Source organism: Pithys albifrons, chromosome 33 (assembly GCF_047495875.1).
Source record: "Pithys albifrons albifrons isolate INPA30051 chromosome 33, PitAlb_v1, whole genome shotgun sequence".
NCBI lineage: Eukaryota > Metazoa > Chordata > Aves > Passeriformes > Thamnophilidae > Pithys > Pithys albifrons.
This window is the reverse complement of record NC_092490.1, coordinates 1,426,100-1,453,054: the sequence shown is the minus strand read 5'-3', so window position 1 is coordinate 1,453,054 and position 26,955 is coordinate 1,426,100. Positions and strand designations below refer to the sequence as shown.

At 50.3% G+C, this 26,955-nt stretch overlaps 2 protein-coding genes across 2 annotated transcripts in view; one reads left to right on the top strand and one right to left on the bottom strand.

Annotated features, from left to right (window-relative positions):
- Positions 1 to 26,955, top strand: part of LOC139684162 (uncharacterized) — a 1,455,962-nt gene that overhangs the window by 39,169 nt on the left and 1,389,838 nt on the right. The window contains 1 exon segment of the mRNA XM_071579763.1: positions 25,306 to 25,974. Within this exon segment, the coding sequence (XP_071435864.1) occupies positions 25,306 to 25,974 (669 nt within the window).
- Positions 1 to 26,955, bottom strand: part of LOC139684161 (uncharacterized) — a 1,434,678-nt gene that overhangs the window by 79,317 nt on the left and 1,328,406 nt on the right. The window contains 1 exon segment of the mRNA XM_071579762.1: positions 1,799 to 2,518. Within this exon segment, the coding sequence (XP_071435863.1) occupies positions 1,799 to 2,518 (720 nt within the window).

Genomic DNA, 26,955 nt, shown 5'->3' with positions numbered 1-26,955 from the left:
CAACACGGCAGAATTGGGGATTATAACCCCCCTCAGGCAGCAGTGGAGCCAGGGGGTCACTGAAACCCCCAGAATGAAGGGGGGGGGGGGGGGGGGAGAGGAACTCTGAGGAGCCATTTCGAACCACTAAAACAAGACATAAAACAGCAGGATTTTTCCGTCAATAGAGTCATCTCATCCCCCTGATTTCAAGAGGGTCAACTCAGCCCAAGAAAAATAGGAGCAAAACCCTCAAAAGACATTTAAAGGCCCCTGAACTGCTGCAAAGCAGCAGGATCCCCTCAGAAAGAGCTCTCTGTGTCCCTCTCTGTGGGTTCCCACTCCAAGTGCTGATGTCACATGTCCCCCACACTCCCTCACATTACCCTCCTCAGGATAGGGGGGCACCACAGAAGCTCCCTCAGTTTTTCAACACACCACATCTCATGTTTCCCAAATCCCGTCCCATTCCCCTTCAAGTCCCATCCCAACCCTCCCAATTTGCATCCAAACCCTCCCAATTTTACCCCATCTTCCCTGGATTTGTAGCATCCCTTCTCCTGCTGGTGACTCCCGCTAAGTGGGTTCAAATTGGATTAAACCATTTTGGGATGGGATTGAGTCATTTCAAGGTGGCATGGAGCCATTTTGGGGTGAGATTGAGGTGTTATGAGCTGACAGATCAATCCCTCTCAGATATTGGACTGCAAAATGATGGAGAAATGTCAGTCGGTCTGGACACCTCCAGTTTTTGAGAAAAAAACCCCAAATCCCCACAGAACCCTGAAATCTTCCTGGATATCTGTTTGAACCCCAAATTCCTGCCCGAATTCCCAAGAGAATGATGGAAATTTAGATGTCTTTGTTAGATCTCTTTATTTAAACTTCAATTTCAGGTGATTTTAAGAGATGGAGATGAATCAAATAAAATATTTAAAGAAAACCACAAAAAACCCGAATCATGTGAATGTATATGGGGTTGAGTTGGGTGGCCTTTAGAGAATTAGAATTATAGAATTATTTAGTTTGGAAAATATCTCAAACGCCATTCAGGATTGCTTTTGGCCACCAGAAGAACTAAGTGAGAGCAGGGGAGATTTTTATGTTCAAAATTAAGCAAATTCCCCTTCCCAATGAATTTCACACATCAGTCTCTGTCCCCACGTGGGATGGTTCTGACTTAGCAAAATGCCAAGAAGCATTTCAGAGGAAAAGTCCCTCCTCCTCCCCCACCCTCCTCCCACCCCAAAAAAACCCCAACAAACAAACAACAGATGATAGTTCAGTAGATTTTGGTGTATTAAACAGAATAGAGAGAAAAAGTAAAACCCAAATAAAATACAAACTACACACTAAGAATAAAAGCAAACAAGAGCAATTAGAAAAAAATTCTAATTCCCTAGAAAAGATAATAAACTGCTGGAGGGCCTTGGTCTCTCCCCAGGAGCTCTGACCTTCACCCCAAGTCTTTGCTCAACCAGCAGGAAGAAGAAGGAAGACCCCTCCTCCGTCTCTTTTTCTCTCAGAGATGACGTCAGAATATGGTAGGCAATATCATTGGTCTGTAGAAGTCAACTGGCCTGACCTGGTTCAACTCAGCTGATTGTCCAAGGCCTGCACTAGAAAACAAAGCCTAAATCTGGGCCTAACTAAAGCCATGACACCATGGATGTTCCTGTGTAAATTCAAGTGCCCACAGAGAACCAGGAGGATGAGGAGAACACCAGCCAGGTGTGTTCCTAACGTGGATCACTGGGAATATGGCTCATGAGTTCTGTTCAAAATGTGGCTCTGGAGATGGGTGATGGAGTTGGAGCACCAGACAAAGCTCTTCCCACATTTAGGGCACGGATAGGGCTTCGCTTACTGGTGATTGCGTTGCTGTGTGGTCAAGTTACAGCTCTGGGTGAAGCTCTTCCCGCACTCGTCACACTTGTAAGGCCGCTCTCCAGTGTGGATACGCCGGTGCCTGATGAGGCTGAAGTTGCGGTTGAATCTCTTCCCGCAGTCGGTGCAGCGGAAACGCCTCTCCCCTGTGTGTATGCGCTGATGCCTGAGGAGAAGTGAGCTTGTCTGAAACCTCTTCCCACACTCGGAACACTCGTAGGGCCTCTCCCCAGTGTGGATCATCTGGTGGATGACAAGCTCAGAGTTCTGCCTAAAGCTTTTCCCACACTCCCAACAAAAGTAAGGCCTCTCTCCAGTGTGGATACGCCGGTGAGCAATGAGGTGGGAGTTTGAACTGAATCTCCTCCCGCAGTCGGTGCAGCAGAAGGGCCTCTCCCCCGTGTGTGTGCGCTGATGAACGAGAAGATTGGAGCTGGTCCGACACCTCTTCCCACACTCAGAACACTCGTAGGGATATTCCCCAGTGTGGATCTTCTTGTGTTGCTTAAGGGTGGAGCTCTGATTGAAGCTCTTCCCACATTCCTCACATGTGTAAGGCCGTTCCCCAGTGTGGATGTGCTGATGACGAATCAGATCTGAGCTCTGGCTGAAGCTCTTCTCACATTCCAAGCACTTGTAGCGCTTATCCCTTCTCTGAAGTTGCTGCTGCATCACCAGGTCAGAGCTCTGGCTCAATCTTTGACTGCCTTCCCCGGACACGTTGGGTGTTTCCTCCTTGGGTGTCTCTTGGCTCGGCTTGGAGCTCCTCTTCCTGTGGGATCGCCGTGGCTTTTCCTCCCCAGTGACTTCCTGTACCATGGCACTGTTCAAAACAGCCTCTACTGTGAAGTTCTGCCCGGGGGATTTGTCCTTCGTGCTCTCCATGCTCAGCTCGGGGCCTGGGGCAGGAAGGAACAAGGACACTCAGGGCATTTGCCTCCGGCCCACAGGGAAGACCAAGGACATCCCTCCAAACCCGGCCCTGGCAGGATGGCATCGGCAGCGGGGTTGTCCTGCAGCCGGGGCCATGCTGGGCTGGAAGATGCAGTACAAGAGAGGGGCAAAGGGGCACTGATTTCCTCCTCACCTGCCTGGGGCTCCCACGGCATCTTCATCTTCTTCGCAGTCTCCTTCTGCATCCTGTCAACGTTTGGAAAGGAGAAATCCTGTTATGGGGTAAAAAACCAACTTGTTAGCTCATTGGTTGGGGGTTTTTACTGTCAAATCTATCACTAGAAAGGCACCTGTGTCTCATTTTGAGATAATTTGCAATGGGGAGTCATCGTGGAGAGAAGTCTCCTTCCCAGGATTCCCTACTCAGCTTTCTGCAATGCTGAGAAAGTGAACAAATACATCTAAATGTAAGAGGGGAAAAACTCCAACTCTTTACCAAGAAGAAATGCTGAAAACAACTCATAAACTGGGCTAAACAAACTCAGGAGGAGAAACTTCCCAAGCCCAGCCCACTCTGTCCAGTCAAATTAGTGCCCAGCCTCCCCCTCCCATAAAACACACATGACCACAGCACAGAGACAGAATGGCCCCCCTTCCATAAGATTCAGCTCCCCCACACCCCAAAACCCTGGCAGGAGCCTTGAGAGTCAGCACTGCAGTCAGGCTGTGCTGCTGGGACAGGCAGTCAAGGCAGTGGTCCTCACCCAGTGGTGTCTCTGGTCCTGTCCTAGTAGTGGTCACAGCTCAGATCCTTCCAGAGGGTGGTAGAAGCCCCAAGTGGGGAGGTGTGCTGGTTTAAAGGTAAACTGGCAGGAGAAATGAACGCAACACAAGGCAGATTATAAGTCAGAGTTACAACTTAATGAAAATATTACCATAAATGCAATGGCAGAAAGAGAAAAATTGGTTTTAACCCACAAAACCCCAGCAGTATAACCCAGCCCCCTGGGGCACAAGCACAAAGGGGTTTGTTAGCCCCTGTGCTGAACCCAGTGTGGCTCCCCCAAGTCCAAAGGAAAAGTCCAAAGTGGAAAACCTGTGGGTGCAGCGGACAGTTGCAGTCTGGTGGAGAGTTATGAGGTACAGAAAGAGATACAAAAAGGCAGGGGAAAAGCCAAGGTTGCTTTTAGAAGCAAAGAAAAAACTTACCACCAGAAGCTACTTTTTTTGCTGAGATACCCTGTGGGGGAAAACAGTTTCTACCTTTTTTTTTTTTTCTTCTGTTTCTCTGCCATTTTGATAGATATCTCTGGCCCCAAGAGGCTTGGAATGCTGTCTTTGGATATGTAGAGTTGTTCCTCCAAAGGTGTTTTTTAGCCTTTCTGGGCTGAGCAAAGTCTGGTCCTCATAAGGAGGTGAGAGAGGGGGAAGTAGGGAGAGATTTTCCATTATGGTAACCGGATTGCTCTCTTTCCTTTTCCCTCCCTGAATTCTCAAGGTGCCTTCTCTGAGTTTTCATAGTGTTCCAAAAGGTTTGGACGTGATTTTTGGCAGGCAGCTACGAGCCCAACAGCAGGAACCTTTATGGCAGGCAGGCTCCAGCAGGATGCTCTGGCAGGAAGTTTGTTTGGGAGCTTTGAGCAAAATGTTGACAGAAAACCTTTCAATAGGATGTTTTTGGCAGAGAAACAGTAGAGGAACATTGTTCCTTGGAATTGTGTATTATGTGAGTGTCACAGGGGACACACAGGAGTCCCCACTGATCCATCCTGGGGCTGGTTCTGCTCCTCCCAACCTCGGCTCCTCCCCACGGGGTCCCCTCAGTGTTGTGAGATTGCTTGCAAAAAGTTAATTTCTGAGCAATCCAAACTGCTTCAGCTCCGTGAGAATCATGCTGATACTTCAGCCTCCAAGGACACACACCTGCTGTTTGTCCGTTAGGAAACGGTCACTCCTTGCGAGTGTTTTCACGAGAGCGTCTCAACTGCCTTCCTGATCTCCAGACATGGACCTCAAAACATCGGGATGAGATAATACAAACACGGGACTTGTGAGAGATAGGCTTTTAACCAATTAGAAGTTCTAGTGTGTTGGGGTGAGACCTTTTAGCCAATAAGATGTACCTCTAACCCTATATAAACCATGTGCTGTGTGAAATAAAATGTCTTCACTTTGAATCTCATAGATTCATACTGTGAAGTCCTTTCTCTCTGTGAAAGTTTGTTTACTTTATCTTAGAAGATTAAGATAAAGGTTAATTTGGTTGATAAAATGTATAAATACATGAAAAGCCTTCTAAGGGTTTGTATGAAGCTGGAAAGATTCTCTCCCTGTCTCTGCCCAGAATAAAGGACTGTCTGGCTCACAGACACTCCAAAGGGGGGAATGGAGGGTCTCATTTCCTCCTGATGACTTTTGGTGACAATTATTGATGACCCAGGTGGGACAAAATTGTGGATGCTCCACTGAGCACTGCAGTGACACCCAAAATATTATTTGAGGAGAATCCTCTCAGTCCCAGGATCTGGTGAGTTGAAAGCAAGATCCCTGGAATTTTGTTAAGTCATTTCTCAGTATGTTAAATCTATACTGAAACATCATAGAAATGGAGCTTGAGAATAGAATGTAATGGGGTGTGGTAGTTTTAGCTTCAGTTTCAGCAAGGCCTCAATTCATCAGGCCCAGAGGATGTGACAGAGATTAGAAGGGACAAGCATCACCTGACTTAAGCAACCAAAGAGGTATTTCATTACATCTGACAGCATCAAGAAGCATCAAGAAGTATAAAAGAGAAGGAGGTGGAGCTTCTGTCTCTTTTGCTCTTCACCTTGGGCCTGTGCTCTGCCTCTACCAAGACAGGGCCTTGCCACCATCCCTGCTCTGTTATCACAGAATCACAGAATCAGTTGGGTTGGAAGAGACCTCCGGGATCATCAAGTCCAACCCCTAATCCAACCCCACTTTGATCACCAGATCATGGCACTCAGTGCCACGTCCAGTCTCACCTTAAAAACCTCCAGGGTCGGAGAATCCAACCCCTCCCTGGGAAGGCCAATCCAATGCCTGACCACTCTCTCTGGAAAGAACTTCTTCCTGATATCCAACCTAAACCTCCCCTGGCAGAGCTTAAGCCCCTGCCCTCCTGTCCTGCTGTTGGTTGCCTGGGAGAAGAGACCAATCCCCACCTGGCTACAACCTCTTTCAGGGAGTTGTACAGAGTAATAAGGTCTCCCCTGAGCCTCCTCTTCTCCAGGCTAAACAGCCCCAGCTCCCTCAGCCTCTCCCCACAGCACTTGTGCTCCAGTCCCTTCACCAGCCTCGTTGCTCTTCTCTGGACCTGTTCCAGCCCCTCAATATTTTTCCTGAACTGAGAGGCCCAGAACTGAGTACAACACTCAAGGTGTGGCCTCAACAACACAGAGTGCAGGGGAAGGGTCACTGCCCTGGTCCTGCTGGCCACGCTAGTTTTGATCCAGGCCAGGACCCCATTGGCCTTCTTGGCCTTCTTGGCCACACTGTGGGCTCTTGTTGAGCTTCCTGTCACTCAGTCCCCCCAGGTCCCTCTGCCTGGCTGCTCTCCAGCCACTCTGTGCCCAGCCTGGAGCGCTGCAGGGGATTGTTGTGGCCAAAGGGCAGGACCTTCATTTAGCCTTGTAAAACCTCATCCCACTGGAATCAGCCCATCTCTCCAGTCTACCCAGATCCCTCTGCAGAGCCCTCCTGCCTTCCAGCAGGTCGACACTCCCTCCCAACTTGGTGTCATCAGCACATTTGCTAATGATGGTCTCAATCCCCTCATCTAAATCATCAATAAAGGTGTTAAACAGGACTGGACCCAACACAGACCCCTGGGGACACCACTGGTGACCAGCCAGCAGCTGGACACAGCCCCATTCGTCAGCACTCTCTGGGCTTGACCCTGCAGCCACCTCCTAATCCAGCAGAGGGGACACCTGTCCAAGCCATGGGCCACCAGCATTTCCAGGAGTATATTATGGGAGACAGTCTCAAAGGCCTTGCTGAAGTCTAGACAGAAACATCCACAGCTTCACCCTCATCCACCAGGTGGGTCACCTGATCATATAGAGAGATCAGGTTGGTCAGACAGGACCTGCCCCTCCTAAACTCATGATGGTTGGGTCTAATCCCTTGTCCATTTTGAAGGTGCTGTGTGATTGCACTCAGGGTGATCTGCTCCATAACCCTGCCTGGCACTGAGGTCAGGCTGACAGGCCTGGAGTTGCCAGGGTCAGCTTTCTAGCCCTTTCTGTGGATTGGGGTGACAATGTCCAACTGCCAATCGCGTGGGACCTCCCCAGACAACCACGACTGTTGGAAGATGATCAAGAGTGGCATGGCAAGGTCTTCCAGCAGCTCCCTCATCACCCCAGGATGGATCCCATCTGGCCTCACATACTTTTGAGGATTCAGGTAAGTCACTGTTTCCTCCTGGAACACAGCGGGACTATTCAGCTCCCTTTCTCTTTTCTACCAGTTCAGGAGGCCAGTTGTCCTCAGGGCCACCTGTCTTACTGGTGAAAACTGAGGGAAAATAGGTGTTAAGTACCTCAGCCTTCTCCTCATCTCTGGTAACTATGTTCCCCCCAAGTTCAACAAAGAATGGAGGTTTTTCTTGTCCCTCCTTTTCCTAATAACATATTCATAGAAGAACTTTTTCTCCTCCCTAACAGAAGTAGCCCAACTGACTTCAAATTGCATTTTTCTCTCTCATTTCCTTCTTACAGGACCTAACTATGTTCCTAAACTCTTCCTAAATAGCCAGCCCTTTTTTTCCACACTCAGTCAGCTCTCTTTTTATCACTGATTTCCTTCAGAATCTTCCTGTTCAACCAAGATGGATGTCTTCCCCACTGGCTTCCCTTTTGGCACACCAGGACAGGCTGTTCCTGTGCACTCAAGACTTACTTCTTGTAGGACATCCATCCCTCCTGTACCCCCTTGTTTTTAAGGGTTTTTTCCCAGGGTATACTCTGGACCGGTCTTCTGACCAGGCTGAAATCTGCCATCTGGATGTCCAGCATAGAGGTTTTATTGATGGCCCTCCTTGCATCCCTGAGTATTGAAAATTCTATTATTTCATGGTTGCTCTACCCAGACAGCCTCTGACCACTACATCTCCCACCAGCCCCTCTCTGTTTGTAAACAGCAGGTGTCCAGGAGCCCCACCCCTGGTAGGTTCATTTACAAGCTGAAGCTAGAAATTCTTGTCTATACACTCCAGGAATCCCCCAGACTGCCTCTTCTCTGCTGTGTTGAGCTCCCAGCAGATATCTGGAGGGTTCAAGTCACCTACAATAACAAGGGCTGGAAATTTTGAGACATCTGCCAGCTGCTTGTAGAATAATTCATCTCCTTCATCATCCTGGTTGGGTGGCCTGTAACAGACACCCACAAGGGTGTCAGCCCTGTTGGCCTTCCCCCAGATTCTGGTCCACAGACACTCAGCCTTGTCACTGCTGACCTCAAGTTCAACAGAGTCAAGAGACTCTCTAACATATAAAGCCACCCCTCCAATGGGATATACTGGGAGTGAGTGGAACCATAGTAGGGGTAAAAGGAAGTAACTGGAAGCATGTGGGGGGTACTGGGTTAATATTGGGAGAAACTGGATGCACACTGGAGTCATACTGGGATCATAATGAGACTATCTGGGAGTGACTCGGATCATACCGGCCATGACTGGAAAAAAACTGGGAGAACACTTGGAGCTAATGGTATGACACTGGACTGATACTGGAAGCAAGTGGAACCAAGTTGAAGGCAACTGGGATAACACTAGGACGACCTGGGCCACAGCTGGAGGACACGAGGGGGCAGCAGGACGGTTTGTGGGACCACCTTCTACTGCCTGGGGTGGCTCTGGGGGCGCTCGACAACTCGGGGCTCTTCCTGCAGCCACAGAACTTGGAGGGACCTTCCTCTGGGTGGGTCCTCCACGTGTTCCAGGAGCATTGGGTTCCTCCTGGCAAAGACTGGGGGCAACTGGGATCATCCTGACACCATATTGGCAGACACTGGAAGTCACTGGAACCATACCGAGGGTGACTGGGACCACAGTGGGAGTGACTGGGACTATGCGAGCAGAAAACTGAGACCACACATGGGACAACTGGGAGAAAGTCAGAGTGTTTGCGTCTATACTGGGGGCTACTGCGTGGCACTGAGACCATATTGGGACAGATTACGGTCATACTGGGCCAACTAGGATTATGTTGTGGGCAACTGAGATATAGTGGATACAGCTGGGCTCATACTAGAGGTGACTGGGCTCATACTGGGAGTGACTGGGCTCTGGGAAGCACACGATGGGCAGCAGGGGGAGGGAAACCCCCCTCCAACTGCCCTAAATTCCCAAAATCCTTATTCCCAGTCCCTGCTCTGGCCCTGAACAGCAGATACCCTCCGGGATCCCTTTCCCTGGCGACACTTCCCCACCCTCTCCCCACTTTTCTGCCTCTGGAAATTGCCACTTTGGAGCTCCATCCCATTGTTTTCTCCTTCTCTTCCCTATTATTCTTAGGATCCCTCTGCACCTCCTTTTCCCAGGCTCTGGGACCCCCCTGTGCAGCCATTCCATGTTCTCCAGGATCCTCCTGTCCCGCTTTTCCTGCCCATCCTGCCTCTCCCATGCCCTGGATCCCCCTTTTCTTTGACACCAGGGACCCTCAGGCCCCCAGTTCCAGTCATCTCACATAATTTCCTGTCAGCATTTCCACAGAAAGCCAGAATTCTCTTACAAACAAACACCTGCCAAAGCCTTTCACCAAGCTTCCTGCAAGTCATGGCAGCAAATTTAGCCAAAATTCTTCCTGATGAGAACTCACAGAACCATCCTCTTCTTCTAATAACTGAGCTAAAACTATTTCCTGCTTTTATGAAATTTTCAAGCTATGTGTAGAAAGAATGTCTAAGCTTTCTTGGACTCCATAAAAACTCCCATAGAACACCTTGGAATTTTGCTGCGTAGGGAGTGTGGAGAATGGAGAGAGAGAACCACAGCCAAGAACCTCTCCCACCTCCCCCTGCCTCACCCATCTCACCTTCTTACCCTCCTCCTTCACCCCCCAAGCTGCTTGCCTGCCTGCCCCTGCAGACTGAGGAGAAAGCTGAGCTCTGCCTTGCTCCCTGCGTCAGCTCTGCTCCTGCTGACCCAGCCCTGGCCCTGTTCACCCTGGGGTGGCTGCACCGCTGCTGCCCGTGAGCGACAGCTCCACGGAGCCCGAGAGCTCTGCAGAGAGTGAGGAGCAGCCCGGCTGCACAAGGGAGAGCAGCACAGACTGAGCATCACATCTGCATTGCAAGAGCTGCATTCCACACCTCTGCCTACAGGAACAGAGACAACATCGCTTCTCACACACACACACACAAAATAGCTTGGCAGAAAAAGTTGGGTTTGGTGGTAAACTTTTTTCTTTGCTTCTAAAAAGTACTCTTAGAGTTTTTTTAACTGTTCTTATTTCCCTCTCTCTCTGCATTTTTTTTAATAATTTCTTAATTAATGATAAATATTTTTTTAAATTAAGGGGTAATATGGATTGAGTTTTAGTTTTTTGGGGGAAAACATTTTGAATCCAAGCTATGTCTGCAATATTTAAGCAGATTGGAACACCATCCTGTCTCTCCCAAACTCCACACTCCCTGTTCCTTTACCCTGCCACCCCCTGGACTTCACTTTTCTCATCACAGACACAACCTGCAGCCCCCAACCACCTCTCCCCACGTCTAGTCTTGCTTTTTCTTGACCTTGGGACCTTCCTGATCCCTCATTTCCAGGCACTGGGATGCCCCAGCACCCCCTTATCCTGCACCAATACCCTCCTGCACCCCCTTTCCTGGCCATCCCACCTACTCCAGCCCCCACAGCCCTCTTTTTCTTGACTCTGGGACCCCCACTCTTGCATTTCCAGACTACATACTCTGCCCTGTTTGGAACATTGGGGAGAAATTTTAACCCTTTTCCCAGCTACTCTCGGTGTCCCTACCTCAAGACCTCCTTTTTTCAACATTGGGGATCCCTGGACTCCCCATCCCACTCCTCCAAACCCCTACTCCCCTTTCCTTAGCCCTCCTTCCCTCTGAAATCCCTTTCCCCAGCACTGTGTCCCCCTTGCACCCACAAGATTCAGCCCAAAACACCAGGACTCGGCGAAAATAATCCCTCTCAGGAATTCCCCCTCTCTGGGTCTCTCCACTTTGGGGTTTGGGGGCGCTCCCCTGTCCGGGCTGCTGGGGGTCCCATGTATATTGGGGTGCCCCCTCCCCAACCTGCCAATGAAGGGCCTGACCCAGGCACACCAACCCCCCAAGGGGGTCCCCACATTCCCTCACCCACCAAGGGGCTCCGCCGGGACCCGACACTGGGACACCCAAAAACACCTCCCAGGGACCCCCAATATCTCCCAAGGGGTATTCCCAGCTCAGCTTTTGGGGTCTCTCAACCATCCCCCCGAACACAAACCAAACCCCCAGAGCCCCCCCAGGCTATTCGAGGCTCGGCTCCGGGGTCCCACAGCACTTTGTCGGGGCCCTTTGCCGTCCCTGTGTGCAGCTCCGGCCCCGCCCCGTGGCAGCCCCAGCGCGGGCTCCAAGGAGCGGCACATCCTGGTGCCCTTGGGGGCTTTGTCCGTGACCATCCCGGCTCTCGTGTTCCATGGCACAGCCCTTACGGCCCTTGGTGGGGCAGCGGGGGCACTGTGGAGTTTGGGGGCCCCTTCTCTTTCCCACCCTGTTCTCCCGCTCACCCGAGACTTCTTCGGGTGCAGATGGAACCCTGGAAAAGGAAGAGGAAAAGGAGGAGCATGGCTGTCCCCTCCTCTTCTCCCGGGGGTGTTCCAGGCTCGGCCCCGCCCCCCTCCACCCCCACCCATTCGCAGCGTGAGCCGAGCAGGTCGGACAGAGCAGGTTTGGAGCACTGCCTGGCGCCGTTGTGAGGGAGAACAGGTCTCCCCGCCGGGCTCAGGGAGAACAGGTCTCCCCGCCGGGCTGAGGGAGAACATCTTCCCATCCGTCCTAATACACGTGGGTCCCCCGGCAGCTCAGACAGGGTGGAACCCCGAACCCCAAATTGAAAAGACCAGAGAAGGTGAACTTCTGGGATGGATTTTTTAGCTTAATCTACATATTTGGAAATGGGTTTTGGCTGAATCTTGATGCTTTGCAGTTTTGATATTTCTGAGGGTTTCTTTTGCCTGCATCTTATTGTTTTGCAGCTTTTTATGGACACCAGATGCCTGGTGACTTGTAGGGATGGGGAGCAGAGAGGGGCGATAGCTGAGCTGAGAGATCCCCGGCAGCTTGGAGAGGGGGGAATGTGGAAAAGGGGGAGCCCCAGGACCCTGAAATAGGGGCCTGGAGAAAGGGGAGCCTACACAAGGGGACCCCTGTGTATTGAGGTGTGATGAGATGCCATTATTTTTGGTCCGTGTCTGGCCTTGCCACCTGCCAAGTTATGGAAAACAACAACTTATAACTTAGACTTCGGCCTTTAAGGAGAAACATCTCGTGTACACTGAGACAGGTTTGTAACTTGAATTTTAAATGATGTCTGGTTTCAGCCTGGAATCCCCATGAACCCTCCCTGGAACAATTCCTCAAGGAATTAGAATGTAATTATCAATGAACTAATTTTCCAGCAAAAATACACAATTTTAAAGGCAATTCCCTCAGAGTAGCTGCCATTATATAGTTCAGAAGGCCATGAACTGACTGAAAATTGCACTGGGCTTTACTTGCATCTCAAAAGTATTAGCAAATAAGGAAAATATTGTTCTGAAACTTGTAGGGATGACAAAAACAGTGGATAAAACAAAACAAAGGAAGAGATTTATACATTTAAAATTAAATATTGGAAGAATCTGGTGTGGAAAGAAAATAGTAGTTGAATATCCTGAATAAAAAGTACTTAGGGATCTGGAAAGGAAAGAAAGAAAGGAGGAAGGAAAGATGGAAAGAGAAAAAGAGTGAAAGAGGAAGAAAGAAAAAAAAAAGAAAGAAAGAAAGGAAAGAAGGAAAGTAAAGAAAGAGGAAGAAAGGAAAGAAAGAAAGTAAAGAAAGAGGAAGAAAGGAAAGAAAGAAAGTAAAGAAAGAGGAAAAAAGGAAAGAAAGAAAGTAAAGAAAGAGGAAGAAAGAAAGAAAGAAAAAGAAAGAAAGAAAAAGAAAGAAAGAAAGAAAAAGAAAGAAAGAAAAAGAAAGAAAGAAAAAGAAAGAAAGAAAGAAAGAAAGAAAGAAAGAAAGAAAGAAAGAAAGAAAGAAAGAAAGAAAGAAAGAAAGAAAGAAAAAAAGAAAGAAAGAAAGAAAGAAAGAAAGAAAGAAAGAAAGAAAGAAAGAAAGAAAGAAAGAGAAAGAGTGAATTCTCTCAGAACAAAAGGATTTTCTGGATGTTGTGATATTCTGAATGCTGATTTGCAAGTTATAATAACATAATTAGGTTAAAACTGTAAAATACTATAAAAACATATGATAATAGAGAAAAACTATATAAAATTGATTTTTAAATGATTATAGCACTTGAAAAATAAGTTGGTATTTATACAGGTATTGAAAACTTTGACACTAATGCTTAACAGAAAACGTGGTGCCCCAAATTTATCTGGGAAATGAATATTCCTCAACTCTCCTTGAGATCTTCAGGACAAGTCCCAGCAAAATCTGGAGTCCCTCAGCTCACCAGTTTGATCTCCATTGGTACTTCACTGCTTTGGTCACCAAGCCCAGGGCTGAGGGCAGAGCAGCACCAGAGGAGCAGAAAGTCCCAGGTTTACCCAGGAAACCAACACATGGACTTGCCAATAATGCAACATAAATCTCCCATTTTCTATCAGCTTTTAGAATCAAAAAGCTTTGCATGGGTGAGTTATGTCGGGACCTGGATTGTAACAAAACTTTTTAAATTTTAATTCTTTTTGATATTGATGTGGGACTGGGGGAATAACTTCTATCAGCCACACCCTCAGCTGTTCACATTTTCCTGGGATAGAAAGAACTTTTCAGACTCCAAGTCTAAAATTACAGTTCGTGAATCAGCTTTTATCCACTGAGGATTTTTCTCTTAGTTGTAAGGAGTAACTGGGTGTGCAGCTTGAGGATTGATTAATCCTAATTAATATTTACACCCTGGATCTTCTCATGGTTGGAGTTACCTGGGACAGAACACACATATTTTTAGGCTTTCTTCTTGTCATATACAAGTTAAACTGGAACTCAGTCCCTCAATTATCCTTTTGCATTGGCACATTACAGGTATGAGACACCATTCCACAATGTGGAGGGAATGTTTTTAATGCCACACTTTTTAGTGCTATCAGCTGGGGTGAGGAACTGTAGCAGTTTTAATAAGATATAAATCTAATATTATTGTAAAGCACTACAAAAAAGAATATAATACTGAGAAATTAATGCATCAAATTGACTTTTTGAGTGCTGAGAGTACTTGAAAAATAATTTGGTATTTATACAGGTATTGAAAACTTTGACATTAATGTGTCACTAAACCACCCCTAAACCCAGCTCTAAAACGAGCCATAAACAGCCCCAAATAAGCTTTAAAAAAGCACTAATCCAACTCTAAAGCAGCCCTAAACTAGCAGAGGTGTTGGAAATGCATCCAAGGCCAGAGGAGGAGTTTGTTTTTTAACTAATTCCTCAAGCTCAATTCTCAGAATCACATGATTGTTTGGGTTGGAAGGGCCCTTCAAGCTCATCCCTTTCCAAGCCCTGCCGTGGGCAGGGACACTTTCCATAGCCCAGGTTATTGTCATGTTTTCCTCTTTTCAAACACTGAAGGATTTACAATATTTCCAAATCAAACCTCTGACTCTCCAAAGTCTTGGCTTTGACTTTCGAAAAGGTGCCCAAAAGCTGAAGAACTGCCTGCAGGCTGTGACCCTTTCCCCCTAACCAGGCAGGTCATTTGGGGATTGGAAATGGTTTACAGGGTCTGGGTGAAAGTTCAGGGGGGTCCCTGCGGTGTTTTGGTGGTCTCTGGGAGGTTCTCTGCGGTGTTTGCGGGGGGCTCAGGATTTTTAGGGGGCTCTGGGAGAGTCTGGGGGTTTTGAGGGGATGCCTGGGGTGTTTTCAGGAGCTCTGGCAGGTCCAGGAGGGCATTTGGGGCATCCTGGGGCAGTTTTGGAGGTCTCAGGTGGGGTTTCGGGATCTCAGGGGGGTTTTGGGGATCTCAGGGGGGTTTTTGGGGGGCTGTTGGGAGGGACCTCACGGCAGTCCCGGGGTTGGGGGAGGGGCTTACCCGGCTTCTCGACTTTCACCGTCACGGCCAACACGGCGCCGGGGGGTCTTGCAGTCTGTGGGGGGTCAGGAGGGACCCCCAAAACCCGCACCGAGTCCCTCCAAACTCGCCGCTCTCCGCTCCACGCGGTGTTCCCACGTCCCGCCTTCCGTCTGTGCCACTCCCATTGGCCACCGAGCCCGCCCGTCACCGCTCCCAGCCAATCGACGTTCAGAACTGCAGCGGTCGGGGCGGAGCCCGGAGCCCCGCGCCATGTTGAGATTCCCGTGTACTACAACTCCCGTCATGCCTCGCTGCGCTGCCTGTGCCGCTCCATTCCCGTTCCCGCCGGGCTCGGCGGTCCGAGGGGATGGGCAGGGAGGGGCTGCGGGGGGAACAGGGGAGGCCGGGGGGGTCCCTGCGAGCCCGGAGGGAGCAGCGAGTGCCCTGCGGAGCCGCCGAGATGCTGCCCGGGCTCTGCGAGCAGATGGATCCGTGCCGGCTGAGGAGGGAGCTGCGGGACAGCTCGGGGGGTGCGGGGGCCCTGCCTGGGGGCGGCACCCACGAAAGCCGCTCTCCCTCCCTCTGCGAGCGGGCAGGGCAGGGAAAATCCAATGGAGGGCTCGGGAGTTGGGATGGGGAGCGGGAGAGATCCCTCCCCGAGCACCATCTTGGGCAAATCAGACTCCGAGTGGGCGTGTGAATTAAATTGTTACTGCCAGAACTAAACCAGGAGAATGAGAAGTAGAACTAAACCCGACAAACCCCTTCCCCCCACCCCTCCCTCCTTCCCAGTTGTGCCTCCTCCCCCCTCAGCGGTGCAGGGAGCTGGGAATGGGGGTCCCACTCAGTTGTTGTTGGTGCTGCTGCTTAGAGAGAGGGGTTGGAGTCCTTGCCCTGCTCCCTTGTGGGGTCCCCGTGGTTTTGGGTTTATCCTCTTTTGCCCTGTTTCCTGCTGCTGAAAGAAACTTGAGCATTTTCCTGATTTTTTTCTCTTTTTTTTGTTTTTTTCCTCAGGTTTTGGATACATGAGAAAAAAAAGTCCGTATACTTCTTTTAACAAATACTGCTGGAGGGTTCTGGGGCTGGCCCAAAACTGGACTTAACACCCAAAAACACAAAGAAAAAAAAGAGGACAAGGCTGGGAATTGGTGGTTGTTTCATGAAATAGTCCAAGTGTCTCAAACCTGGGGAAAATGTGAGTGTGGGGGGTGCAAAATGACACTTGGGGGAGGGGAGAAGAAAATTCAGTCAAATCCCAGACTCATCCCTTCCCAGTGGGAGTGAGGCCATCCCTGGGATCCAGGTCAGAACTCCTGTCAGGGGATCAAAGAGGACAAAGATTGGGTAAAACCCAAAAGCATAAGCCTTTTCAAGTCCCTCCCAGCCCATATTTTGAAGAAGAAACACCCAACAGCACCTGTCTCCTGCTCATCTGCCTGTGACTGCAGAGCTCCAGCCCCTCACATGCTTCAACCTCATATCAAGAACCTCAGTTAAAAGCTTTTTAAATCAATGTAATGAATTTCCACCAGTTTCCCTCCTGTTTGGCCCAAGCATTGACCCCGCAGGTGTTTCTGCATTCCCAGTGAGCCCCTTGCCCTGGCTGTGCTCAGCCCCATTTCCCCAGGCACAGGGGAGGCTGCAGAATGTAGAAATATGTTTTTAAAAAACAGATAAGAGGCCTGGCTGGTGCCATTTTTTGGGGCCAGACTCACCTCAGTCATGATGTGAGAGGGTGTCCGAGGGCAGTGTCACTCTCAGGAGTTGTCATGGACAGGGAAACAGTTTGTGCCAATCTGAGACATCTGGGGATGGACCTTCTCCAACCAGGAAACGTCACAGAGAGTGTATTTGTGCAGAAAAATGGTTATTTCAGGCTCTGGGAAGACTTTTGGGTCTGTTCCTTTGGGGTCCATTTCCTTCTCCATCCCCATGTTGAGGTTTCCAAACTCATGGGGAAACTTCGTTTTGGTTGCTTCTAAAATGAGATCTGGGCTTGAAAAAGCAGGGAAAGGCTTGGAAAACCTCCAGAATAATTACAATTTTGCCTCCAAGAGCCTTCCCTTGGTGGCCAAAAGCAGCCCCAGGAAGCCCCAGGGAAGCCAACCCAGCTGGGAGGGGAGGGATGGAGCTGAGGGAGGAGCTGAGGGCTGGAGGGTCCCATGGCCACTGACTCCCAGCCCTGCCAAGGGCTGCAAACTGAGCCCATTCCAGGAGGTTTCAGGTTCTCCACTCCAGCCCTGTGTCCCAGGCTGCTGCACCCCCTGAGCTCCCTCAGCTCCTGGCTCTGCAAGGAATTGGGAAACTGGGCTGATGGCAAGAGAAGCTGTGAAGATCAGCACTGTGAGCTGGTGGTGCTCCAGAGTGAGACACAAATGGGAAATAGGGAGGAGAAGGCTGGAAAAGGACCCCAAAGTCCTGGGTTTTCAGGTGGGCAGGGGGGTGAGGAGGGTTTGGGGTGGTGTTCAGGGCACAGAGACACTTGTGCCCATGGATTTGGGATTCCCATTTCCTCAGTGGCTTTGCATCCCATCAAACTCTCCCCAGAGAGATGTTTGGAACAACTGGTCACCTCCACTTGGCAGGAGAGCCCCAAGGCTGTTCCAGGCAGGAACCTGCAGCCAGTGTGGGTTGGAGTGAGGGCAGGGCATGAGTGGAGACGGGTGAACAACACACCCAGCACCCCCCAGGTGGGACTGTCCAAGGCCTGTTGGGATAAAAAGCAGCTTTGCTTCATTTCAGCCCCATTTTGTGCCCTGATCCCTCTCCCTGAGTTTGTGGGGTCTGTGCAAAGGTTTCCTGTTCCTCTGGCAACGCTCTGCAGAGCAGGGGCTGGGGGCACAGGGCACAGTGGGGTTGGTTCTGTGGCACATGGGGGCACAGGGCACAGTGGGATGATAATTAATCAACAACAGTTTAATAATGAATAATTAACAATAGGTTTTATAAGTGGAAACTAAAAAAATATAGAGGGAGTAAAAATAAAGTATTAAAATAATAAACAAATATATAAATAAAAACATATAAGATATATTAAAACATATACAAATAAAATAAGTAAATGAATAAAATATGCAACAAAAGTATAATCAGTATATTAGAATTAAAATTATATTTTAAATAATAATTTATATATATATAATTAACAAAATAAACAAATAAATGAATAATAAATGCAATGGAAATGTATTCAAATAATCATAATTAAAATATTTTCTTATAAGTATTAAAAAATATACAAATTTAGAAATAAATAGTTTATGCAATGACAATATAATTAAATAAATTAAACTGCTCTTTCAAATAATATTTTCTTTATATTCTAATACAATATTAATAGTTTAGTAAGAGTAATAATGATAGAATAAAATAGATAATACATGATATATATAGATATTTTATGGGTTTGGCCAGGTGGGCCTAAATTTAGGTTTTAAAGTTCAGCTAGGCCTAGGATTGTCAGCTGATTTAAGCTGGGCTGAGCCAGCTAACAGCTGACTTCTTCCAGCCAATATTATTGTATTCCATACCATACTACATCATCTCAAAGGGTGTAAAATCCAGTGTGTGGGAGTGACTTGGTTAGTTGCTTCAGAGCTGTGGTCCCAGCAAGACACTCTGCCATCCCAGCAGAGTGGGGAGGCCCAAGCCCAGAGCACCGGCTTACCAACCTGTTATCTTAGGGAAGTAAAATGTTTGTTCTTAGGTTTTCTCTCTCCTTAAGTCTGTCTCTGAAGAATTGACTTCTCTAGAATGATTTGTAGTTAAAATGGTAGAATTTGTGTTTACTGGGAAGTGGGAAGTTATCTCTTGTTATACATAACTTGTGTAAGTGTGTGTTATATTGTAGCTTTCTCTTAATTTTCTCTTTTCTGTATAAATATATGTAGTTAGTTTCAGCATAAACCTGGTTTGAAGTGGTTTTTTCCCTCTCTTTCTCTTTTTTCCCTTGGCTGGTTGGGGGGTAAAGAACCCTTTTCACTCTGTTCTGGACAGTTGGTGTTTTGCCAGCTCAACCCAGGACAATATAATATATTAACATTGTTATATCTATATTAGTGCATGGCAGTGAAAGGGAGGGGTAAGAAGAAGAGGAGGAGGAGGTGGGGGATGCACCACCAGGAGCCCTTTCAGCACTTTCCTCTCTCCCCCCACAGCCCCTTCACACCCCTCGGAGGAGCTTCACCCTCGGCAGTGGCTCTTTGTGGCTCCTGCGGCCGCGGTGACACATGGACAGCGACTCAGAGCCTGGAGGGACACGAGCCCACCCCCCTGCCGGGCTCTGCTCCTGCTCCAGAGAGGCCAAACTCTCCATTATCCCGGATCCCAGTGTCCCAGGGGCAGGGACAGGGCACTGACCACCATCTGTGCCAGCCCTGCTGTGCCCCGGAGGGGCCCGGATAAGTGACATCCCTCGGCCCCTCTGCCCCATCCCAGGGGGGCTCTGCTTGGGGGGACGGGTTTGGAGGGGCCAATGTCCCTGATGGGGCTGGATCCCTTCCCTGCAGCAAATCCTGGGGATAAAAAGGACCTTCTGTGTCTTTTCCTGAGCTGCTTCTGGCCCTACCCAAATGCTTTGCTCTCCAGAGGGTTTGCTGCCCACCCCCAGCCTGGGGCACAGTGTTGGCACAAACAGGTTTTGTTCTTCTCATCCCATTTCCTTGGGAAGGATGGAAAATACAGCCAGTGCCCCTGGATACTGTGCAGGACTTCACCTGCTCAGCAGGGCAGGGGGAGCCCTGCAGCCCCCTCTGGGATCACTCCAAACATCCCCAGGGCTTGGCTTCACGTCTCCCCATCCCCAGGTCACCTCTGGTTGCAGCTCCAGGGCAGGAGAGGGAGGGACTGAGCTCTGAGGCTCTGCAGCTTTGCTGGGACAAGTGAACAAAGAGGCACCTTGTGGGTTTTCTGGGCTCCCAGAGAGCCTTGGGAGGTTTCCTCACTGAGCAGAGGGATGTGGGGGACCAGCACCTGAGGCAGAGCATTAAAAGCAGAGCAGGGAACACAGAAGAAGAAGAGCTGCATCCTCCCTCGCTCCCAGTATGATCCCACTGCAGGTCCTCACTGGCTCTGGGCTCTGCTGGGAGCGGTAGAAGCAGAGGAAGCTTTTTATTCTGAGGAGGTTTTGTGTCAGGGACCAGAGTCCTGTCTGGGCCTGTAATGTTTGGTCTGTAGTTGTGCTCGTCGATGTGGCCTGTGGAGACCTGAGGCCTGGAGAAAGAGCCATCAGTGTGAGCTGGAAGTGCTGAGAGCTTGGGCTGTGCCCCAGGAAGAATGATGGACAGAGCCATTGTTGTCCCGGAGTCAGCCCCTTGAGCTGCTGCAGCCTGGGCTGGTGCGATGGGCACGCAGGGGCTGGTGCTGCAGCTGGCAAAGCTGCCCTACAGAGAGAGGAGCCAGGAGGGGTGGGCTGGGCTGGGGGTGAGGTGGCCCAGCTGGGCCTGGTTTGGTGCAGGGCAGGGCCTGAAGGGGCACTGCCAGCCTGCCCTGCCGACAGTGCCGCTGCACCTGCTGCTCCTGCCCCATGGGCTGGGGAGATTGCAGGGCTGGGGATGTGTTGTGTGTCTGCCAAGGAACAGGATCCATTGGCCTGGGGAGATTGCAGGGCTGGGGATGTGCTGTGTGGGTGCCAAGGAACAGGATCCATTGGCCTGGGGGGATTGCAGGGCTGGGGATGTGCTGTTTGTGTGCCAAGGAACAGGATCCATTGGCCTGGGGGGATTGCAGGGCTGGGGATGTGCTGTTTGTGTGCCAAGGAACAGGATCCATTGACCTGGGGGTATTGCAGGGCTGGGGATGTGCTGTTTGTGTGCCAAGGAACAGGATCCATTGGCCTGGGGGTATTGCAGAGCTGAGGATGTGCTGTTTGTGTGCCAAAGAACAGGATCCATTGGCCTGGGGGGATTGCAGGGCTGGGGATGTGCTGTTTGCTGGGCCAAGGAACAGGATCCATTGGCTTGGGGAGATTGCAGGGCTGGGGATGTGCTGTTTGTGTGCCAAGGAACAGGACCCATTGGCTTGGGGAGATTGCAGGGCTGGGGATGTGCTGTTTGCTGGGCCAAGGAACAGGATCCATTGGTTTGGGGAGATTGCAGGGCTGGGGATGTGCTGTTTGTGTGCCAAGGAACAGGATCCATTTCCTTTCCTCAGCAATAAATTTGCTTTGTTACCTCAGCTCTGTTTTAGTGTCTTTTATTTTGTGCTGGGAATCCTCCTGAACCTGGGACATTGGGAACAACCTTGTGACCCACATTCCCAGTGACCCACATTGGGACACATTCCCAGTGACCATTGTTGGGAACATATCTGGCTGGAGGTCTCCACACCCTCCTGGTTCCCTGTGGGCACTTGGGTGAGTGCAGGGGGAGGAACATCCATCACAAGAAAAAGAAGTTGGGAATTCATTGGGAAGAGCAGTTTTGTTGAGTTTACACCCCCAGAAATCTCACCTGCTCCATTCCATCATATTTTCTGGTGCCATCGAGCTCTCTAATTCCACTCAAAATTCCTTAATGGCACTCAAAAGTCTCTGAATCCCTGTTATTATCCCCAGATTTTTATCCCAAATCCCCCCAGTTTTACCCCATATCCTCAGAATTTCACAAAAAGTCACCTTAATTCTACCCAAAATTCAGGAATTCCACCAAAACATGCCTTAATTTTCACCTCATACCATGATGTTTCTGCCCACAGTTTCCCTAATTCCACCTCAAATCCCTGTAGACCCATCACAATTCTGCTTATTTTACCCCAAATCCCCTGAATTCTACCCCAAATTCCTTTAATTCATCAAAAAATCTTTCCCATTTCTTCCCAAATCCCCAATTTCAAGGTAAATTCCCATATTTCTACTGAAGATCAACATTAATGTCACCCAGAATTTCCTTAATTCCATCTAGAATTCCCCAATACCATTTATTGCACTCAAAGTTCCTTTAATTCCACTTCAAATTTCCCAAATCTCTAAATGTCCGCCTCAAATCCTCTTAATTCAATCAAAAATTTCCTTATTTCTACGCAAAGTATCCCTAATTCCCCCCGAAATCTCTTAATTTCACTCAGAAATACCTTAATCCCTTTTACAATCCCAAGTATTTCATCTCAAATCCCTAAAAGTCCAGCAAAATCCCCTTAAATTCACATTAGGATTATTTAATTCCATCCAAATTCCTTTATTTCCACCCAAACTCTCCCAATTTAACCTCAAATCCACTTAATTCCACTCTAAATTCCCTTAATTCCACGCGAAATCCCTTCCCCACACCACCAGCCCCCCAAGTGCTCCCAAATCCCCCCCGACCCCCAAGTGCCCCTTTGGAGCCCCAAGTCCCGGGAAAGGGGCCCGTGGGAAGGGAGGGCTGGGGGGCTTTGGGGAGGTTGGGGTGGATTTGGGGACCTGGAAGGCACTTGGGGGGCAATTGAGGGTCCCACTGGGGTCTGAGGGGCATTTATGGGGCACTAGAAAAGAACTTGGGTATCCGAGGGGACCTTTGGGGGTCACTCGAGTGTCCAGCAATGGAATCTGGGTGTCCAAAGAGGATTTTAGGGGTCACTTGTAAGTCCTGGATAAAATTGGGGGTCACTTCGGGGTCCGAGGAGGTGATTTGGGGCTCCTGAGTGTGTATTGGGGGAGCACTTGGGGATCCTGGGGGCACTTCTGGGGCAGTTTGGGATCCGGGGGGCACTTGGGGGGCTGCAAACCGGCTGGGACCGACCCGATTGGGCGCGGGGGAGACGGGAGTTGTAGCCCCGACTGTGATTGGCCAGAACGAGCAGCGGTGCATGACGGGAGTTGTAGTACGGGACAGTCTCAAAATGGCGCGGACTCCATGCCCCGTTACCGCCCGGTGCATTTCTGGACGCTGATTGGCTCCAAGAGTTGACGGGCAGGCAAAGCGGCCAATCAAAGGCGGCGCAGACGGAGGGCGGGACTCGACGGCGCTTCCTGGAGAGTTATGAAATGGCAGCGAGTTTCGAGTCGTTTCTGTGAAAATTTGGCATCATTTTGGGGGCATTCGGGGCCTCGGGGCGGATTTTGGCGTTCTCTCACGATCCGCCCAAACCTCACAGACCCCCGGGACCCCCCCGGGGCCGTCTTGGCCGTGCAGGTGAAGAAGCCGGGTAAGCCCTTCCCCCGACCCCGGGATGCGCCTCCGAACACCCCAAATGCCCCCCGAAAATACCCCTGAGACTCCCAAAGCCCCCATCCGGGAAGCCCCAAACTCCCCTGGATCCCCAGGATGCCCAAAATCTCGTCCTGAACTTTCCGGAGCTCCTGAGACACCCCGGGCCACCCCAAACACCCGAGAGACCCCCTAAGCCACCTCCCAGACCGTCTAAACCGCCCAGGAACCCTAAAATTCCCCCGTACCCACCTAAATTCATCTCCCAGATCCCCCAAACCACTGCAGGACTCGCCAACCCACTTCTAGGGCACCCAGACCTGCCCAAGTTCCCTCAACCTCCTCTCAGACCCCCACCCAGACCACCCTAAACCTCTCCAGGACCTCGTAGCCTACTTCAAAACCCCCCTAATCTTTCTCCCAGTCCCTCCAAACCACACCAGGTCCCCGAAACCACTTCCAGACCTACACCAACTATCCCAGGATCCCCCTAAAACTCCCTACCAGACCTCCCAAAACAACTCCAGGGCCCTCCAAACCCCTGCAAGGAATACCGAGGGTCCCAGGGGCGGCTTCTGCCCTGAGTCTCTGCTCGGGGTGCTCGGGGACCCCCCTGGGACACTAAAACAGGGAGCCTGGAGAGGGGGGCCCCCAATACATGTAGGACCCTCCAGCAAGCCCATTAGGGGAGACTCCCCAAAGCCCAGAGTGGAGAGACCAGAGAGCGGGAACTTCTGGGAGGCTTTTTTGAGGCTGAATCTTTTGTTGTGCAGGGGGGACACAGTGCTGGGGAAGGGGGTTTTCAGGGGGGCACAGGTCCAGGGAAGGGGGGATGTAGTTGCTTGAAGAAGGGAAATGGGGGGTTCAGGGAGACTCTCTGCCCAGGAAAGGGGGTCCAGTGGTCCCCAATTTTGGGGAAAGGGGAATCATGGGATAGGGAGACCCATACTGTCCAGAAAAAGGGATTCAAGGGGTCCCCCAGTGTTCCAAAAAGCGGGGAGAGGGGGGTGTCTGTGGTCTGAGAAATTCAAGAGTGGGGGTTTCAGGGGTCCCAGAATAAAAAAAAAAACAGGAGGTGTGGGGGCTGGAAGAGAAGGAATGGCCAGGAAATGGTGTTGCAGGGGTATTGGTGCAGTATAAGGGGGTGCAGGGGCACCCCAGTGCCTGTGAGTGGGTGATCAGAAGGGTGCCAAGGTGAAGGAAAGGCAGGACTGGGGTGGGGAGAGGTAGTTGGTGGGTCCAGGGGGTCCCTGTGCCCAGAGAAGGGGAGTCCAGGGAATGGCAGTGTAAAGGAAAAGGGAGAGTGGGATGGGTGTGAAAGGGAGGTCAGAGTTGTCCTGGAGTCATAGAATTAAGGGGTGTGGGGACAGGAAACCTGGGAATGGTCGGGCAGGGGGTTTCTGGAGCCCCGGCAGCCTGGAGAGGGAGGACCCTGAATAGACAGGAGACCCCCAACAGCCAGGACAGGGGGAGGGGGACCCCCAGAGCCCCAAAATGGAGAAGCCAAAGAGGAGGAGTTCCTCTCTGTGTTTTCTTGGCTAAATCTTGGAATTTTTGAGATTTTTATGGACACAACAAGCTCACTGAGTTCTAGAGATGGTCTTTGGCAGGAGGAGCCCCCAGCCCAATGCAGTCACACCTTGTTTTTCCCCAGAAAACAGAATTTCTCCTTCCCAAAGCTTGGCTAGATGGAGGAGAAGGCTGCAAGGAAGAGGAAGATGGCACAGGACCCCCGGGCAGGTGAGGAGGAAGTCAGTGCCCCTTTTCCCCTCTCTTGTGCTGCATCTTCCAGCCCAGCATGGCCCCGGCTGCAGGACAACCCCGCTGCCGATGCCGTCCTGTCGGGGCCGGGTTTGGGGGGATGTCCTTGGCCTTCCCTGAGGGCCGGAGGCAAATGCCGTGAGTGTCCTTGTTCCTTCCTGCCCCAGACCCCGAGCTGAGCATGGAGAGCACAGAGGACAAATCCCCCCAGCAGAACCTCCTGGCAGAGGCTGTTTTGAACAGCTCCACAGCACAGGAAGTCAACAGGGATGAAAAGCCAAGGAGATCTCGCAGGAGGAGGATATTGAAACCCAACCCTGCTTGTTCCAAGGAGGAAAGTACCAACGAGAGGCAGGAAGACGGTCAGAGCTTGAGCCAGAGTTCCGACCTGGTGATGCAGCAGCAGCTTCAGACCAGGGAGAAGCGCTACAAGTGTTTGGAATGTGGGAAGGGCTTCAGCACCAGCACTGTCCTGATCCAGCACCAGCACATCCACACTGGGGAACGGCCCTACAGGTGTAGGGAATGTGGGAAGGGCTTCAACCACAGCTCCAACCTCATTACCCACAGGCACATCCACAGCAGTGAAAAGCCTTACAACTGTGGGGAGTGTGGGAAGGGCTTCATCCGTAAGTCTGACCTCATCATCCACCATATGACCCACACTGGGGAGATGCCCTATGAGTGTTTGGAGTGTGGGAAGAGGTTTCAGACCAGCTCAGTTCTCCTCATGCATCAGCGCATACACACCGGGGAGAGGCCCTTCCACTGCACCGACTGCGGGAAGAGATTCAACCAGAACTCCCACCTCATCAGGCACCGATACATCCACACTGGGGAGAGGCCCTTTCAGTGTTCTGAGTGTGGGAAGAGATTTCGAACCAGCTCACACCTGCTCAGGCATAAGCGCACACACACAGGGGAGAGGCCCTTCCCCTGCACCGACTGCGGGAAGAGATTCAACAGCAGCTCCCACCTCTACATCCACCGGCGTATCCACACCGGGGAGAGGCCTTACCAGTGTGATGAGTGTGGGAAGAGCTTCACCCACAGCTCTAATTTGATCCAACACCAACGGAGCCACCAGTAAGGGAAGCCCAACCAGTGCCCCGACTGCGGGAAGAGCTTTGTCCGCTGCTCCAACTCCATCACCCATTGGCGGACCCATGTTGGCTACAGATGTGGAGACCCACATTCCTAATTATCTGCATTGGGAAGACACCTGGCTGGTGATCTCCATGTCCTCCTGGTTCTCTCTGGTGTTGGGGTGAGCACAGGGAGAGGAACCTCCATCAGGACACAGACCAATGTTGGAAACATGGGGAAGAGCAGAGTTGTTGCCTTTACATCGCAGAATATTTCACCTTCTTCAATGCATTGTTTCTTCTGGTGGCATCAAGCCTTGTAATTCTACCCCAATTTCCTGAATTCTCAAATTTTCTTAATCCTTCCTAGAACCCTCAAAATCTCATCCCAGATCCTCCTAATTTCTCCCTAAATCCCTAAGATTCAAACAAAATTTCCTTAGTTTTTTCACAAAATTGCCTTAAGTCCAAGGAAATATCACTTAATTCCACCTATAACATCCTTGATTTCTTCCCAAATCTGCTTAATTTAGCCTAAAATCCTCACTAATTTCACCTAAAATCCCTATTTCCACCCCAAATCCTTTTTTAATTCTGCCCCAAATTTGCTTAATCCCACCTCAACTCTCTTTAATAGTCCCTAAAATCCCCAGTTCCACACACATCCCTTCCCCAACTCACGCAGCCTTTCAAGTGCCCTCCAAATCCCTTTCCAACTCTGAAGTGTCTCCTTAGATTTCCAAATTTTGGGGGAGGGACCCCAAGAGAAGAGGCGGGGCTTGGTCCTAACTGGTATGGGGAGGAATTGATGGGTCTTGGGAGGGTTTGTGGGGCACTTTGGCATGTCAGGGGGCACTTGGGGGTTTGGGGAGGTGATTTGGGGTCACTTGGGTGGCTACAAACCCGTCTGTGATGAACTCAATGGGGTCATGGGGCACGATGGGAGTTGTAGTGTAGGAATGGCCCAAAATATCATGGGTCT